The 17,450-nt window shown below is 32.8% G+C and overlaps 3 protein-coding genes across 8 annotated transcripts in view; 2 read left to right on the plus strand and 1 right to left on the minus strand.

The window, feature by feature from the left end:
- The window catches only part of LOC127067840 (gamma-aminobutyric acid type B receptor subunit 2), a 40,833-nt gene extending 32,882 nt beyond the window's left edge, over positions 1–7,951 (plus strand). For 2 of the 3 annotated variants that reach the window (XM_051003216.1, XM_051003215.1), the window contains exons 13-19: positions 587–748; positions 905–1,008; positions 2,270–2,563; positions 2,965–3,209; positions 5,205–5,405; positions 5,647–5,874; positions 5,951–7,951. In XM_051003216.1, coding sequence (XP_050859173.1) covers positions 587–748; positions 905–1,008; positions 2,270–2,563; positions 2,965–3,209; positions 5,205–5,405; positions 5,647–5,874; positions 5,951–6,612 — 1,896 coding nt within the window. In that variant the 3' untranslated portion in view covers positions 6,613–7,951. The remainder of the gene's footprint in view (positions 1–586; positions 749–904; positions 1,009–2,269; positions 2,564–2,964; positions 3,210–5,204; positions 5,406–5,646; positions 5,875–5,950) is intronic. The other variant, XM_051003217.1, reaches the window with a different exon arrangement.
- Positions 7,952–8,254: 303 nt separating this feature from the next.
- LOC127067839 (uncharacterized) lies at positions 8,255–16,251 on the minus strand. Of its 4 annotated transcripts, XM_051003214.1 has the most exons (7): positions 15,980–16,251; positions 15,335–15,417; positions 15,073–15,244; positions 14,570–14,787; positions 13,239–14,455; positions 9,595–13,151; positions 8,255–9,517 (listed from the first exon to the last, which is right to left on the minus strand). In XM_051003214.1, exons 3-7 carry the CDS (start codon positions 15,100–15,102, stop codon positions 9,491–9,493), a joined length of 5,049 nt encoding a protein of 1,682 aa, XP_050859171.1. In that variant the 5' UTR covers positions 15,103–15,244; positions 15,335–15,417; positions 15,980–16,251; the 3' UTR covers positions 8,255–9,490. The 4 variants fall into 4 exon arrangements, with proteins under 4 accessions (XP_050859171.1, XP_050859167.1, XP_050859169.1 ...); XM_051003210.1 differs by having other exon boundaries at positions 9,595–14,455; positions 15,980–16,231; XM_051003212.1 differs by lacking the exon at positions 15,335–15,417 and having other exon boundaries at positions 9,595–14,455; positions 15,980–16,230.
- Positions 16,252–16,254: 3 nt separating this feature from the next.
- LOC127067841 (uncharacterized) lies at positions 16,255–17,365 on the plus strand. Its single transcript, XM_051003218.1, has 3 exons — positions 16,255–16,418; positions 16,899–17,036; positions 17,131–17,365. The coding sequence occupies exons 1-3, from the start codon at positions 16,344–16,346 to the stop codon at positions 17,263–17,265; spliced, it is 348 nt and encodes a 115-aa protein (XP_050859175.1). The 5' UTR covers positions 16,255–16,343; the 3' UTR covers positions 17,266–17,365.
- The last annotated feature ends 85 nt before the right edge of the window (positions 17,366–17,450 follow it).

Consider the following 17,450-nt stretch of genomic DNA (forward strand, 5'->3'; position numbering starts at 1 on the left):
TCAAACATCATGTTGATTTGATTAATTACGTTAAAGCACAAAAATTAGACAGCACACAAAAAAAGAATTATCCTTCTCTTTTTCTCTCTGTCTCTCTATCTCTCTCTCCTTCCTCTTTTACCTCGTTCTAGAACGTCTGGTGCGTTCAGACGGGATTGATTCGATTAAATCCCATGTATAGAGTAAACCACGTTGTAGGAGGGGAGAATTGATACAATTAACGTTTACGCTTTCAATTAGCGATAGCTGCTCTCGGTATAATAAATTGCAAATAAAATCACTGTTAGTTTCCTTCGATCCCATAACTCCGACTATCATTATACATATGCAACGAAAACGAGATAAATATGCAAAACTCAAGGGGAGAAGCTAGAGTCATTCCTCGGAAAAACGTTCAAATATGAAGGATATTCGAATTTTACTCGAAAAATATTTTCCGTTTGATCGTACATGCCCATGCTCGATAAAATGAAATCTAACAGGATAACTATACGATTAAATTAAAGAATTAAAAATGATCTACTTCGATCGTACAAGAAATATTACCTCTTATGATTTATGCACGACGTGAATATATCGTTCCTAGCTGCTACAGGATACTCAACTGATAAGCCTAATCTGCATACTGCTGTTGATCGACGGTCTGGTGGTGACACTGTGGGTAACCTTGGATCCAATGCAACGTCACCTGCGTAACTTAACCTTGGAAATAAATCCGCAAGATCGTGGCGTCGTCTATCAACTTCAGGTACACGACAATCTGAAAATGTAAATGCGTATATCTGTGAATGATTTTTCCGAACGAGATGCAAGTTCTCCCAAAAGGATCCGCAGTAACGCTACTCGTAATTACCGTTAACGATCCGTGACCAATTAACTCCTTGCCTTTGCTCCTTCCGCGTAGGTGGAGGTGTGTCGTTCACAGCACACTAATGGCTGGCTGGGTGCACTTTACGTTTACAAAGGCTTGTTACTCATAGCCGGTGTCTACATGGCCTGGGAAACAAGGTGAGCTTTCAGCGCAAAGATCGTCAGGCTCGTTAATCCATACCTTCTCATTGATTGAACTTTCCTCGTCGGTTGACTTTGGTAAAAAGTATTCTTATACGAAGTACACATGAATGAAATATTCTCCATTTCGTTGATTATTTTTCGAGAAACTAATCAGACTAAACAACGACATTATCGTGGCATTTTGCTTTAGGTATCGCAAGTAACGTACATACTTGCTCTTTCGAAAAATTATATATCGTTAAAAATTTTATTCCGATTAAGAGAAAACTTTAAATTTTATATCCTTTGGTACGATTAAAATTATTTTGAAAACATTTAAGACGATTCGAGGTATTAGACGGATGCAATAATTATCGCTATTTCGAGCCAAGATGTAATCGCAGAGAATGATGAGCATACTATGGGAAAATAATCCGTAGCAATTTAGGTAATTAATTACATCGTTCAGCGACAATTCCAACTCGAAATGAGACAGAAACCTACGAAATGGTGCAGTGTTGTAGATAAGAATAAAAACAATGGGATACCTATTATTTTGCCTCTTTAAAGCGAATTCGCTTTTCCTCATTGAAACTGATATAATACTCCGTGAAAAGGAAAATGTACTTTCATTTAACAATCCCGACTTATCCGTTAATTAAACAATTAAAATGCTAAGTGTGATATACATGACCAAACGCATTTCGAATATTCGATTTCTTCCACGGATCAGAGAAAAAAGTTTTTAAATTGAAAATCAAATGCACCTTGGTATAATAAAATGTAGTATCACGATCCTAGATATTCCATACAATATATCACTGATGGATTGATCAAATCAAATATCGATCGGCAAAATTTTATTCTGGTTTTAAAATTTAATAAGGAAAAAGCCAGATAATATGGTAGAGGAAACAAATAAAAAATAAGAAAACTTTATCGAAAAGTAAAGTCAAAGTCGAAACTCTTCTTTGCGAAGTAGATAGTGGTTGTTACGACAAAAAAAAAACGCACGCCTCATGATAGATTTACGGAAATCTAATAGACGAAAGGAAAGAGGGAAGATGAGATCCTAAAAAGAAAAAGAAAGAAATTCAATCGTATATCGGAAATGCAGAAGGCGAATAGGAAGTTTCCTTGGGCGATTCCGGTGACAAAGAAAGTCGATCTTGCTCGATTCGAGTCAAACGAGATTATCACGGATTCTCTCGAAATTCACACTTTTCGAATTTTCTAACGCATGGAAGAAAACAAATTTAATGGAAACTCTTTCTAGGCACGTGAAGATACCAGCATTGAACGATTCCCAATACATCGGCATGAGCGTCTATTCCGTAGTGATAACCTCTGGAATCGTGGTCGTGTTGGCGAATTTGATGTCCGACCGGGCAACCTTGGCCTTTGTCACGATCACTGCCCTGATCCTGGCCTCAACAACAGCGACGTTAGCCTTGCTCTTTCTACCTCAGTTGGCGAACATTCTCGCTGGTGAGAGAGCCGATCCTGTCGTCCAGAGTCTCGGCTTAAAGATCGAATGCAACACAAGGAGATTCGTCACGGACGATAGAAGGTAAGAGGGCTTTTCTCGATCGAAATGGAAGGAAGAGGGTGAAAGGCGGAAGCCTTTAGATAACGGGAAACGACGATAAGAAATAAATTCTACCTTGGGCAAGTGCAGAATTGGCCTTCAAGACAATAAACGTTATCGCATCTGGCTCCCTGATCCAACCATACTTCTCAAAGCCGTCACGAACGAGAAAATAACGTTTCGGGTTTGCCGAGTAAAATCCAACTATACTCTCTATTCTTCCTTTCTTTTTATTCATTTTTTTCCCCCCAGCCTCGAATATCGATCAACTTTGTTCATTCTATTCGTTGTCCGATCAAAGAGACCGATATCTTTCTTTCGAACCATGTCTTTTCCATGCGAAATAACTGTGCTCGTTTGATGCAATTAACGCGATCCCGTAGAGAACTACAGTATCGAGTGGAGGTGCAGAATCGAGTTTACCGTCGCGAGATGGCTCAGTTGGAACTCGAGTTGGCCAGATTGGAAAAGCAGTTGGCGCAAGAACCGGTCGAACCATCGCACGCTTCCTCTAGCACTTCGATTCCGCAACGAAATCCAAGTATTGGGGGTGGTTTACCCTTGTTGTTGCTCAGCGTTCTCCCATCAGTTATTCCGAGGGCGAGTTGGCCATCCGCCGATCCTTCGGGTAAGAACGATAATTTAAACTTTATGTTTATGTAGGCTTCGTCGTGCAAAACGTATTCATCCATTTATATTCTTTTATCGATACTAAGTATAAATTTTTAATGAATAACAAAACAATGAATAATCAAAGATATATATTCGTGTTTAAAAGTAAACATTTTTTGCACGATAAGTCTGACTCGTTTCGAGCAGAGAAGGAAGGAATCAACGTTATATTAATGCTTTCTCACTTCGTTCGTTCCTCGGCCATTCAGGTGTCAGAGAAAGGTGATGGAATTTCGTTTATTGCACGTAATGCTTCTAAACAAAAGCCTATGTTCACTTGCTTGACGTTACGACACAGGAGAGATGTCCATGGAGTGTGACGTTGTAACATTTGAATTTAGAGTAGAGACAATGACAATCCTTTACGAGCTCGTGGACGTCCGAGTATGCATGAACGTTGAGCTCTTATTGATTTCTTTCTTGTTTTGTTTTTGATAAATCGAAAACGGGTTGTGGTTTTGGCAGCTCCACTTTCCATTATTCATACTCGTCACATAAACGATTGGATAAAAATAATAAATTGCACATTATCCTAATAGAAAAATTATAAATTCTTAACGAAGTAGAATAAATCCTCGAAATAGATATTTACACAGGCTGTGTACTTTATTCTCGAAATACAAAAGATCCCTCGTACTCGTCAAAATTTTGGTAAAAAGTCGTTCGAAGGGAAAACCTTGAAAGGAGAAATGAAAGGTAGACAAAGTTATTTCCTTAATACATCATCTTGAATATTGCTCGTTAATATTTTAGAAAAGCGAGATCTTCGAAATACGTCGTATGTTGCTACCTCGAGGGATCGTTCTTCTATGAATGTAAACATCCAAGTTGTGGCAAGGAGAAAATCGCGCAATATTATTTGCATGACTCATACTCTTACATCACGTCACGGATACATTCGTCATGCATGACAAAACTTTTTCGTCCTCTGTAACCTCTTATCTTTTTTCTTATCACTCGGCCTTTCTTTTTTCGACTATTCCTTCTCACGCTACAGTTCGACAACAAGAAACTGTAGTTGTTTCGTTCTTTCTTCTTCGTTCTAAGAAAACACTTTCTATTGTAAGTTGATTCGATCATTATACAGCATGAAGTTTCTACGTTTCCTTTATCTCTCTCTTTCTCTCTCTCTCTCTCTCTCTCTCTCTCTCTCTCTCTCTCTCTCTCTTCCTCTGTCTCTATCTTTATCTCTATCTATCTTTCTATCTTTCATACTGTTTATACTTCTTTTGCAAACCATCAAATTCGTTTATTAGAATTCCTTATATGTTATCGCAAAAACTAACTTTAAAATTTCTTGGAAATATCGATTGATATCTGGGTCAACAAACAGCAGTTCTCCGAAGTAATAGCAAAACGTATCCGTGACAAGAATCGTATCTGTTACGCGTCTGTTGCACGCTTTGCTTCTGATATTTCTAAATGCATCGACGAAAGATCTTACTTGTCGAAAAGGACGAGTGTAGGTTTTCTTTCAAGCATTGTTAATTAATAAATTCACTTTTGGACTTGTAGATTTTATCAATAAAACAAATTCATTTTAAATGCACAATAGAACACATATAGAAATTTGCATCATATAAACGCATAAACGAAATTAACTAAAAAAAGTTTCGTGGAAAAGAGACATGCAACTACTTTTCTCCTTCCTCTTCTACTTAACGTAGTTTGCTTTTCGCTTTTGCGATGCGCTTTCACCCTTCTATTAACATAAATACGCAACGTTTTCACTGAGTAACGGAACGATGTTTAATCAGTTTAATCCTTTTAGAGAATTGTCGCAAAATTATTTATTTAAGCATCCTTCCGTTGCATAAAGTAAATTAGGTGAACATGCATACATCGCTCGTACTTTTAACGAGCAGAAGATATTCCAAAATGTCGAAAGTATCGCGATCTCGCTCGATACGGGTTACACGACGAGTTCGTCTTGACCCCTTGTTGAAATTAGGCATGCGCCGCGGTACCGTAGCGTTTAGCAGTCAACCGGACCTGGAACCAGACGATCCCAGAAGAAGCCTAGCCGACATTTACAAGCTTCATCGTCGCAGAGAAACCGAGGGACCAAATCGTCTGGGCGTTTTCCAACGGCTCTTCAGCCTTTTTGGCAGCCGTCCGACAAGTAGAAAGACATCTACGGCATCGTTTACAGGTACGAGTTACTTATCTTTACTCAGTCAATGATATCTAAGAAAGGATATCCTACGGAGATGATCGTTGTTTCAACAAACACGATCTATTCTCTAGTAAATTGAGTTTTCGTACGCACTGACGTAGTGGTATTGCTGGCAAGATTGATTATACCCTTCGTAAGGTCAATCGATACACATCGAAAATGATTCATTATCATTTTGCTGGTATATGTCGTTAATGTCAAGAGTAACCGTGTTTAGGTGTAGCGTCTGCGCTGAGAGTTCATATGGGCTATATCGCTGGTCTAGTACCGGGTGCTAAAGCCGCCTCAACCTGCCAAATGGATGCGCAAGGCTCACAGCAATCGCATCCCCGATGTGGTTCTGGGCCGATAATTAGTATCACTAGCGAGGAAGACCGCAGATTAAGCCTCGGTTTACGTCGTAAGGAGAGCAGTGAGCCGAGAGTAAATTTTACTTTACCACCACGTGAGTTCAACGTTTTCTAAACAAACAAAAATTATCGCTTTTACGAGTTAAGTAATATGCAATCTCAAATTTATAGAAGCTAATAGCAATCAAAGTTCGTCGCGAGAAAAAATCCGTGGTTCTCCTCGATTTCCTCATCGAATAGTCCCAGCAAATAGTCTAAGTGCCATAGCATCTGGGCTCTCAGCCCCAAAACCTCATCGTTGGCACTCAATGGAAGATGCAAGGAGATCTAAGACGAATTTGACACCTCGTGGTTCCTCCTATAGTCCTCTCTGCGACGTTTGGGCCACTCACGAAGTCGGCATACCCCTCAGCGAATTGGGTAAAAGTGTGAGAGGTAGAAAACCACCGGAGAGTTTGGCCTTAACGATCAAGGCCGACTCGAACATTAGTCCTGACGATGCCAGATTAGGAAACGATTTGAAGAGACTCTTCCGAGAAAATGATGTTTCGAATGACGTCAGTCCAGTCGAAACCGAATTGAAAGTCGCCAAATCTACTTCCTCCTCTTCGTCTACGCCGACGAATCTGAAGCTCTCGAGTACAATGAACGACGTAGTTCTCAGAAACGGGTCTCGTTCTGGTTCCACGACGTTGACCGTCGTCCTGACGGACGCTCTTCAACAAGAACAAGAATGTTCTCGACCGACGAGTCCAAAGATCCTCATTGCTAGACTGGACGAAAATGTTCTTCGAGATGCTTCGTCCAACGATCAGGAACCTACTAACGTTTAATCTTCGTCGTTTGTGTTCCTTAGTCATCGTGCCAAAGGAAAATAAACGGGACCGGTAAGAGTACGCGACGTGTTTGGTTTTTGTGTATCGCGGAGGGACCAACTCGCTTTCTTCATTGTTTTCATTTCTCATTCAACGTTCCCCTCCTATTGTATTGGATTATAACAAATAAACATTGGGCGGAGATTTCAATTCGCACGTCCTTCAAATGTTACCTTCAATTAATCGACAACATTTCGAATTATAGCTTACCGAATGTGTGTCGATTATAATAAAAAAAAAAAAAAAAAGAAGGAAAGATGTCTTCTTGGTACATATTTTTTATACATCCTACGAGATCGGGAAAAATAATTGAAAATTTTTCACGTGCCTGGATATTCGTGAAACCTGCCAAAAAAGGATCCTTAATGAAAATTGCTTCTCGCGAACGTCTGGATACTAATAGAAATGACGTACCCACTCGCATCTATCTTTCATAATTAATTACTGTCTAAAATAAAAAGGGTGTGACGTAAAAAACCACTGCTGTGTTAATAAATGTATTATTAGATATAAAAGTAGTAAATTCTCGTATATCACTAAGGATCAAAGATCGTTAAAGTATGAACTATTGTTCTGAAAAACGATAAGTCATTTAATTAAATTTATGATTAAGATTGAAACCCTTCTGCACGATACCTATATCTAAATAGATCTCACAAACAAACAAATTACAGACAAATCATCTCTAATCGAATGTAAATCATAACTATTTTATCGAAAGATATTAATTAGGAAGAAAAAAACGAACGTTGTTTCTTTTGGGCCACAAGATTATTAACACATATTAATCAAATCATTGATTGATTGTATCACATAAGAAGTACCGCAAATACTCTTACAGGCCCGAAATCAAAAGTGTTCAGTGCCCTAAAGTCCCTTTCTCCAGTACCTGTATTCACGTACGACGCGAATGTATCTTTCCAAAAGTATAAAAATTATAAATTAAGAATATGCCAATTTCATCCGTAAAATAAGTACGAGTCGAGATATTATATTGATATTTTCATGCCGTAATTAAGATATCTATCTAATAAAAAAGGATATATATATATATATATAATATACGTGTGTATATACGTATGTATATTGTATATGTGAGTGCATAAGGACATACATATACATATATATTTATATAAAGAGATAAAAAGAGTTCGAAAATTCTCGATGGATGTGATTGATAACCATTCGATCGACTTCATACCTCGAATATCTTTGTGTCAATCATTGAAGTCTTTAACTCATAAGCAATAACTGTCATTGTCAAGAGCGAAGTAATAAAAAAATACTATATATATTCTACTTACTATTCGACTATTTTTAATCATACACATCCTCTCCTCAAAATCCCGTAAATATAATTATTCTGAAGAAGTGTTAAAAATGATTTATATTGCTATTTCTTGTTTCTTTTTTCTAATCTATACATTATCATATTTACACACTATATTGATCATAATATTGTAATTAAACAAATTCTAGTGAAAACGATCCATACATATGTTCTTTTCGATTCTAAAATATTTGCAGCCCGCTAAATCATATATACATGAAGTAAGTCTAAGGTAAGGTAAAGATTTTTATGATATACTCCCAATAAAAATTATGCCTTATATAATTTATTTATTAGGGGTGGCAATGTGTTTTCGATACATGACTAGTAAATTTCAAAAGGCCAAAGCGCACAATTATGTAAATAACAATTCGTGATTCCCAATATATGTAATTAAATGTCAGTTAACATGAAATCAAGTAGAAAATCATTGTAATAGATAGTATATATAGTAAAAGAAAGTTCTTTCGCTTCGTTACGTATAAATAATTGTTAAATAATGTTAATTTATTATCAGTCTATCATATTCTTATCTAATATAGATACACAAAAAATTTCTTCAAATATTCCAATTACTTAAATAATTTAGTTCTTAAACAAAAAAACAAACTTACAAGTTTGCGAGTGTATAAATTAATTCCTGATTATTCCATAATATCCAATACCTTTATTGCTTTGAAAATTAATGAAATTAAAAAAAAAAAAATGTCCGAAGTTTAAATGACGTAAAAAGAAAAATCACGAACTTTGTTACATGTTATATAATAGCACCTTGAATTATCAAATATAGACATGTATATGTGCACATACATACATATACATATACTTATATATAAAGAAACAAAAAAAGAAATAATATCTTATTTTAAATTATAATTTGAGGGAAGACAATATTTGAAATATCATTCTACAATAATATTAACAATTTATTTGACCGTGTCAAATAAATGCTAATCAAATAAACGTGCATATATAAATTTATTACCCAAAATCAATAAATGAAATTTTATAGAAATTTCTTCATAAAATATAACATAAATAGAAATTTTATAAGATTCTTTTAAACAGTCTCACGTACTACTAATCTCCTTTTAATCGATAATGTCTTTTTTCTTGAAAATAAAATTTCATTTGATAAATTAAGTTAAATTAATCACATTAAAGTAAAAATTTAATCAGATTGCATGTACGGACATATTTTTAATATCTAGGAATATTAAGATCTATATCTAATTATACTAATATAACAAATGATATCTAATATATCATATTTTACAATGAACCTCTAGATGTTTGAAAACATACTAGTAGTTAAAAAATGTACATATATAAACTCATATCGAGTCTTATTTTGACGAGAATTTTGGAATTTGTACATTATCCTCACTTCACATGTCAGATAATTTTAAAGAATGTACAATAAATTATCTACAATGATAAACTTATGCATACCTTTAAAATACAAAAGATACGAACGTACTATTTTACAAGAACTTTTGCCTTTAATCATTGAGCTTCCTCTAATATCGTAGCCTAAAACAACAAATCAATACAGATATATGTTGGATTAGTATAAAATACTTCGCGTTATAGAAATACATATTACTTACATTAATTTTTTCGAGGATAGTATTTGATGGATTGTCCCGTTTAACAGGTTTTTTTGTATTTTCTTTTTGAAAACTTTGCTTGTCATCATTGACTTTTATAGTTTTATCTGAACTCTTTAAAGCATTTCGAGCTTCTATTCTCTTGCGATTAAGAAATGCCATACCATGTACTCTGAGATGTTTATCAACGGTAGCTTTGTCTTCAAATACAGCCATGCACACATAACATTGATTGGCTATCATTGCCTTTGTTTCATTTTCAAGATCATCGATATTATCCGGCGCATAAGATGAATTTTGATTCATGTACGAAATAGGATCTTCTATTCCATGAAAAGCTTTCAAATGCATTTGTAAACTTGGCGCGACAACGAAATTTTCACCGCATTCCAAACAAATCAAGTATCGACCTTTGATTCTATGATTGGAAGCTATATGTTCTCTTAGGTCTGACATATTTGCACATCGTTGATCGCATTTCCGACATATGAAATTACCCTCTCCGTCTTCTACAGACTCTTGTTCCACACATAATCCCAGACCAAATGAGTTATTCGAATCTGTATGCTTTTTTGTACTCCATCTTCTTCTTTTTTTCGAAATCGATACTGTTCCGTCTGATCTACGCTTTTTATTACTAAACAATTCCTTATAGCCACCATTAATGAATTCAGGAGTTATTCTTAATAATCGCGGTGTTACAATTGATAATTTGCACTCGTCCGAATGCCTTGTATTAAAGTGGATACTGATGATAGGCCAAGCAGTATTTATCAGCTCGCCACACAAGTGGCATAAATAATCTTGATGCACATTTTTCGAATTAGTTGGACCATTTAAAGCTATTCGCCATGGCCGTTTGATATTTGTTTTACCATGTCCTGAAATCATACGGCTGTCTTTTTTAATTCTCTTTACTTCCTGATGATTCCGACTCTCTAAAATATACTGAGGAATACGGACTAAAGGTGGTGGCTTTGGTATGAAATGTATATCTTCTGATTTAATGGAATCCTTGTTTGATGAAAGAGCAGTCACTTGTTCCGACTTCGTTATACTCGGTGAATTTATGTTATCGCCTACTTCTATTTCATTAGGCGTGTTATTACAGTTACTAACTGTTAAATTGTTTTCCAATAAAGCATTTGTGCTGCTAATGTTCGTAACTACATTTAAGTCCTTAATAATAGGTTTCAAAATTTCTGTCGCCGGACTCGATTGTTTTAATTTGGTGACAATGTTTTGAACATTATTTACTTCTCCATTATTTTCCGAAATAATATTATCACTTTCTATATATTTTGCATCATTTTGTGTAGTTTCTTTCGGAGAATTGCACGTTTCTTTTGATTGATCATTTACTACTGATTTAAGTTTCTTTGTCGTATCAGTTGCAGCATTTGATTGTATTTCCTTACTGTGCACAGTAACTTCTTTCATCTCAGCAACGTTTGATGAACATTTTTGATCTTTTGACAAAACATCGGCTATTGACCTTACATCTAAAATTTTCGGTAGATTATCTTCTTTATCAATGCAAGGATGAAATACTGAAGAACTTGTATTTTCTGATCTAACATCCAAAATCTTAAAATCAGTATTTTTATTAGATATGTCAGAACAAACATTATCTTCTACTTTGTTTTTTATCGTTGATTGCATCGAACGTAAGCTCTTGCTATTTGTTGTAACAGTTTCAGTATGCTCCGAAACTCGATCAAAATCTTCTGATGCTATAGTTCGTGTGTTTAATATTTTAGGTACGATTGTATCTAAGCGTACTTTATCATCACTATGTCTAAGCTTCTTGAATTTTTCGTTGTCATAAATTAACGATTCCTTATTTTTAAATAAACATTCGGAAAGACTAGTTGGTAAAATATCTTTCAATGTTTCTGGTTTAATAATTTCTACTAAACGATTGAGGTGTACTATTTGAAAATGTATTTTGAATTGGATTAAAAACTGTTTGCTTTCGAGATTATAATATGGACAAAAAGGACATTTCAACCACGTTATTTTACGTATACCATAATGTTTCTCTAAGTGCATCATATACTTCTCGTACCGATTAATACATTGCCCTAGTTTGCAAATCATCAGTCTTATAGGTTCAAATTTAGCCGTGGTCGAATGCATTTTGTCACGATGTCTTTTATATTCAATGTACGTATCTAGTACCATATAACAAGTTTCGCACGCTATTTTTTTATTACTATGCATAATAGCAAAATGTCTTGCTATGGATTCTGTATCTTGAAAACCATCTATCTGACATATTTTACAACAAAAAACACGTTTCTTCAACATATGAAAACAAAGAGACCATGTATGCCCTTCAAGTAATCTAAAGGAAGGAAATCTGCGAAAGCAGTCAGGGCAAGCATAGGGTTTTTCTTCTTCGTGAAAATTCTGATGTGTTAAAAACCGAGTAACGTTACCTTGATAACTACAACATTCTTGACAAAAATGTTTATAACATGAACAATATATAGTATCATTTTCTGCTGGTTTGGAAAATCCCGGAATATAAGTCTTGGGTTTCATGATTTTACTGCACGTGGCGCATCTGAATTCATTACCAGATAACTGGCATTCTGATTCCCATTCATTCAATAATACTTCTTGATCATTCCATATATCCTTCATATCTTCAGATTCATGATTGCATGATTCAAGAGCATCTTCCAATGCATCCTCCAATGCTCTTTGTAAATTTCTAATTGATTTTAATGTATCTTCGATGTCTCTATCGCCTGCGAAATTCATAACTCTCAGAATTTCTGTACGAACCTCTTGCAAGTGCAAAATGCGTTCCTTTATTTCAGAGCAATTCAGTTGTCGAAATTCATTCAACATGTCTTGTCTACAATTTGGTATTGTTACAGTTGTAACTACGTTCAGCTGCTTGGTACTATTTTTGCTTCGTTTTATATTCAAATATATTTCTGCATTTTCGGCCCTACGAAATGATAGAGTTTCACACAATACATCATCATTTAGTAAATCCAATATAGAATGTTTAAATTTTGGTTTCAAGTGATTTCTTGATGTTTCTAAATTTTTTCGTGTACAAGCAACGGATAAGTTATGTTTTTTCTGAGCTTCGCAACTTGAACTATTTGATAATTCTGATGAAGATGGTGATGGTGTCGGTAAAGATACGTTTGTTTCGAATAAATTAAGATATGTATTTTCAACTGAAGTTAACTTAGTTACACCGTTTTGATTTTTTGTATTATATCGTACGATTTGCATATTATTTGATGAATCAGGTGATGTAGGTGTGCTTGTTTGAAAATTTGGTGTATGTGTAATAATATATTTTCTGCCATTTCGATATACAATTTTACCTTCAAAAGGAATCTGATGAGTTTTTGTTTTATTAGACTCAGCTGTCATTTTGTTTAAATTACCAGTACTCTTATTGTCCTCAGATATTGGACTATTAGACGTATGTAAAGGTATTAATTTGGTAGACGTATTTTTTACATCTTTTTCATGAAATTTTGCATCAAGTGTTACATGATTGACTTTTCTGTTTACTCCATCCATATCTTGACCAATAAATAAAATGTTATTATTAGCAAGAAAATGAGATGGAAATTGAGTAATGAGTGTATTCATTTTTGCAGAGTCTGTACCTTGGAATGTTAGTAAATTTGAATCATTTTTTAGATAGTTTTGTTTCTGATATTCCTGATTCACTATCCCTTTATGTGATAAATTAGGCAACAAATTTGCATTTTTTGTAATTGATTTCTTCATTATATTTTCTATAGAACCATTCTGTGTAGTGATTGCAACAGTGGATAATTTTGCACTACCACTACATTTATGTGCAAGATCTTTTTGCATATAACTAGTATCTTTCTCCAAATTTTGATTGAAAAATTCTTTTGTACTGATGAAGTTAGATGATCTATTAGATGAGGATGAAACGGAAGTAATATAATTTACAGCTTCTTTCTTTAATTTTTTTTGCTTACTTTGTTTTTTGCTTACTGCTGATTGCGTGTTGTTGTTCATATATTGCACATATTTCGAATTGGTCATTTTACTATTGTGTGAAGAATAATCTGTAAATGGACCATATGTATAATACTTATAAGTAGGACCACAATCTACAAAGGTAATATCAGTAGGAGTGCAAGGATTATCTTCATCTTCAATAATATCCTGATTGAGTAGAGTAGCTGTTGCTACACTACTTATATCATTAACATTTTTATTATAATCTTTCTCATTCTTCTCTGATGCTACTTTAGTAACTCCAACAGTAGATGTTAAACTAGTTTTGTACAGTAAGGTCAAAGGAACCAAATCAGCATCTACTTTTGCTATATCTGGATTAAATAAATTCCTTCCATTATAGGTTTTTAAAATTTTTGTAATAGGATTATCATTATCATCGATGTTACTTTCAACTAATTGCCACCAATTATGATCTACATTTTTGGCTCGTAACCAATCCATGATATGTGCTCTTATCATGAAACAATGTTCCAAAAGAGCTTCACAAGCTGTATCCATTTTAGGTGTCCAATCACCCTCCATATTTGGTAATGGCATTAACATAATATCACATATATTGACTAAAGATATATTATGCAATTTTAAATGTGCAAAAAATTGACACTGATTATAAAAGACTCTAATAGTCCCCATTTTTTGATGTTTATGGATACCTTTCTTTTTCATATATGACCGCTTATTATGTTCCATATTTACACACAGATCACATGGTGAATTACTATTAGGTATATGTGTACATACTGTTAAGAAACATTTCTGACACCAAAATCCTAAAATCCAACTGTGTCTCTGACTGTGATCTTCGAAGCTGCTTTTAAACCAAAAGCTAAGACAAAAACACATTTGTTGAGAAAATCGTTTGATGAAAACTACTTTTTTTACTTATAATAAGATTACTTAGAAGTAAAATGAAACTCTTATATTTAAATAGAATTCTTACCAATCTTTGCATTGTTGACACACATATACTAAATCAGATTCTCCATTGTCACATTTCAAAGAAGCTGGTGGTTTTAAAGGTACAAATGGCATTGAGTTCATCTTGAAGACAGCATCTCTTACTGCTGCATGATACTTTAATCCCCATTTTTTATAAATTCTATGTGTGTTACGGAGCGTGATGTTTCGGTTGTTACGTTTTAAGACAGAAACAGGATCCTAAAGTATACAGGTCAATGACATGATTTTAAGATATAATAATTTATATCTAACATTACTATAATACTGTTTAGAAGTTAAGTGTTGATATAAATGTAACTATCAATTACAAAGACTATTAAAACAATTCATATGCAAATAATTATATACTTATTAAACAACATTATGGATAGATATACATAACACTTTTTTTTTTATTTTATATGAATTTTATGATATATCCAAGTAATTGACTTAAAACCATATGTGTGATTAATTTTTTATATAGGTATATATTACTCTTACCATTTGTAATCCTGAATATTTATCTTTCATATTTTATCAGAATAAGTAAAATAAATTAACACATTGTTATGAATCACAAGATCAGCCATGACATGTTTTCAACTGTTTGTTGCTCGGTCGATAATGCAGAGAACAAAAGCGCTAATATCGCAATATTAAATTATTTAGCCCTCTGAAATATATTATAAAGCATAAATAAATACTGCTTATTATCTATAATATATTTTACATCTTTAAACATAAATCACGAGAAAATCTTTACCTAAAGTATATTAATTATCAACATTCATTGACCTAATTTTACAGCTAAAGTGTTGTGTCTTCAATGATTCGCAGATCTTGACACTAAAAAAATGTTGAAAAAGAATATTTGATTGTAAATAAGATATAACCCTGTACATTAATAAATTTAGCGATAATCATACATATCAAATATTTAATAATGTTGTACTGAGATATTCTATATTTCTTACTTATGACATAAAATATTTTTTTGTAGTATCAAGATTGTAGCTATGACAATTCAGATGATGATTACAGTTATCTATATAAATGATAAAATTTATAATATTCAAGAAATGTTAAAAGTAATTTGTTATCATATATATTTGTTACTCCTCATCCTATTTTATATATATAACTATCATGAAATAGAAAATTACTTTATATGATGATAACATAAAAATAAAGAGTATTATTATCTATATCCATGATTATTCATAAATTTATATGTGAAGTATTACCTTGCATAAGGTACACTATTTATGAATACATGATACAACCATTCAATAATTTTTAAATAATTATATATTTTTGTAGATTTGCTACATTTTTATACTTTATATTTTTCTTAAAATAATCTTAAAAATACAGGATGTTCAATGAACAAATTTCATTATTAACTAACCTTCTTTTAATAAATTTGTAGATGTCAATGTATACACAGGAATATTTATTAATACCAGTATATAACTTAAACAATTGGACTTTCAACGTTTCTTTTTTTTAATTGGTCCAAAATAACATTTCTTTTATACCCTTCATTAAACATTGGAAAAAACAACTTCGTAACTTTTTTATTATTGTTAATGATTTTATAAATTAAGAGACAACTGTTAATGTAGATACAACTGTAGATGTATAGAATTTTTAAACTATAACTATTTTTATTATATACTACCATCTCTTCTATTTTATTTAGAGACAATCTATGTCAGATGTATTTAATGCTTGCTGCGGAAGGTTACACAACTATTGGCATCTACTAGATAATGACCCACAACGACTTTAATCCTTTTACTGGTCGATTAAAAAAATCTACAAGATTTCAACCATTATATCCATTAGTAAGTAATAATTCAAATTTATTCGCGTTATATTTTTACCATTTTTAAAAAGTTGACAATTCTTCGTATATTTTTTGTTAAATTAACACCGATCGTTGCTAACGATTTGCCAAGCAGTAACAAGTTCTTTTCGAATTTTCATTTCTTTTTCAATAACAATTGAAATTAAAAACAATCAAAGAATTCTACGTTCTATGTTCTACTGTCTACTGTATTTAAATTTATTCATAATTCATAATGTATTTCAATTGTTTTACGATACTCGCTATACTTAATTAGCAGACGACATTTCGACACGTAACAAGGTATTCACATATGATTTTATTAATATTCGTTTGTTATTATATATATTCAAAGAATAGAATTTGAAAACAATAATACAATTTTTAAAATAATATACATTTACTAATTTTTAGTTAAAAACAAAATTCTATCTTACTAAATCAATTTATTATTACTAATAAATTTTCTTTCTTATAGAAGCCCAGTGTATTAAATACATCAGAACAAAAACTAATTTGGGACAGTATGACAACTAAATCGGCTGAAGTCAAGGCACCTGATACAGGTCGATCAAGCTCTAATCTTAAAATATATAAGACATATGAGTTTTTCCAGGTAAGCTATATAATTGAATTTATATATGATTGCTCATAATATAAACTTGAATTAATTCATTTAATGTAAACATATTATATTATTTTTTATACAGAAAAATATACACGCACCGGTGTATAAGATGGCTGGAACCAAAGACATGCTTTTATTTGGCATAACACTTACAATAATGGCTGGCTGTGCTGTTAATACTGGGAAGCTATTATATAATTTTTTTAAAAAGTATTAAGTATATGTACTATAATGTAGAAATATAGAAAAATGTAACATGCATACTATTATTATGTAATGTATAAAATAAACAGTAAAAAGAGTAATGACATAAAAAATCTATACTGATTTTGTTCCTGTCCTGAATTATTTTTACTAACTTTCTATTGGAATTAATCCATTTATTATAATATGAAAAAATAT

The sequence above is a fragment of the Vespula vulgaris genome, chromosome 11 (assembly GCF_905475345.1).
Source record: "Vespula vulgaris chromosome 11, iyVesVulg1.1, whole genome shotgun sequence".
Lineage (NCBI taxonomy): Eukaryota > Metazoa > Arthropoda > Insecta > Hymenoptera > Vespidae > Vespula > Vespula vulgaris.

What these genes read in the sequence shown, in the direction of transcription:
- LOC127067839 (XM_051003210.1), bottom strand. Translation starts at nt 15,102, where the DNA reads ATGAAAGATAAATATTCAGGATTACAAATG. An exon ending in AATATTCAGGATTACAAATG is followed by an intron (nt 14,788 to 15,072) that starts GTAAGAGTAATA and finishes TGTATACTTTAG; the next exon opens with GATCCTGTTTCTGTCTTAAA. An exon ending in TGTCAACAATGCAAAGATTG is followed by an intron (nt 14,456 to 14,569) that starts GTAAGAATTCTA and finishes TTTTTGTCTTAG; the next exon opens with CTTTTGGTTTAAAAGCAGCT.
- LOC127067841 (XM_051003218.1), top strand. Translation starts at nt 16,344, where the DNA reads ATGACCCACAACGACTTTAATCCTTTTACTGGTCGATTAAAAAAATCT. An exon ending in TTCAACCATTATATCCATTA is followed by an intron (nt 16,419 to 16,898) that starts GTAAGTAATAAT and finishes TCTTTCTTATAG; the next exon opens with AAGCCCAGTGTATTAAATAC. An exon ending in AGACATATGAGTTTTTCCAG is followed by an intron (nt 17,037 to 17,130) that starts GTAAGCTATATA and finishes TTTTTTATACAG; the next exon opens with AAAAATATACACGCACCGGT.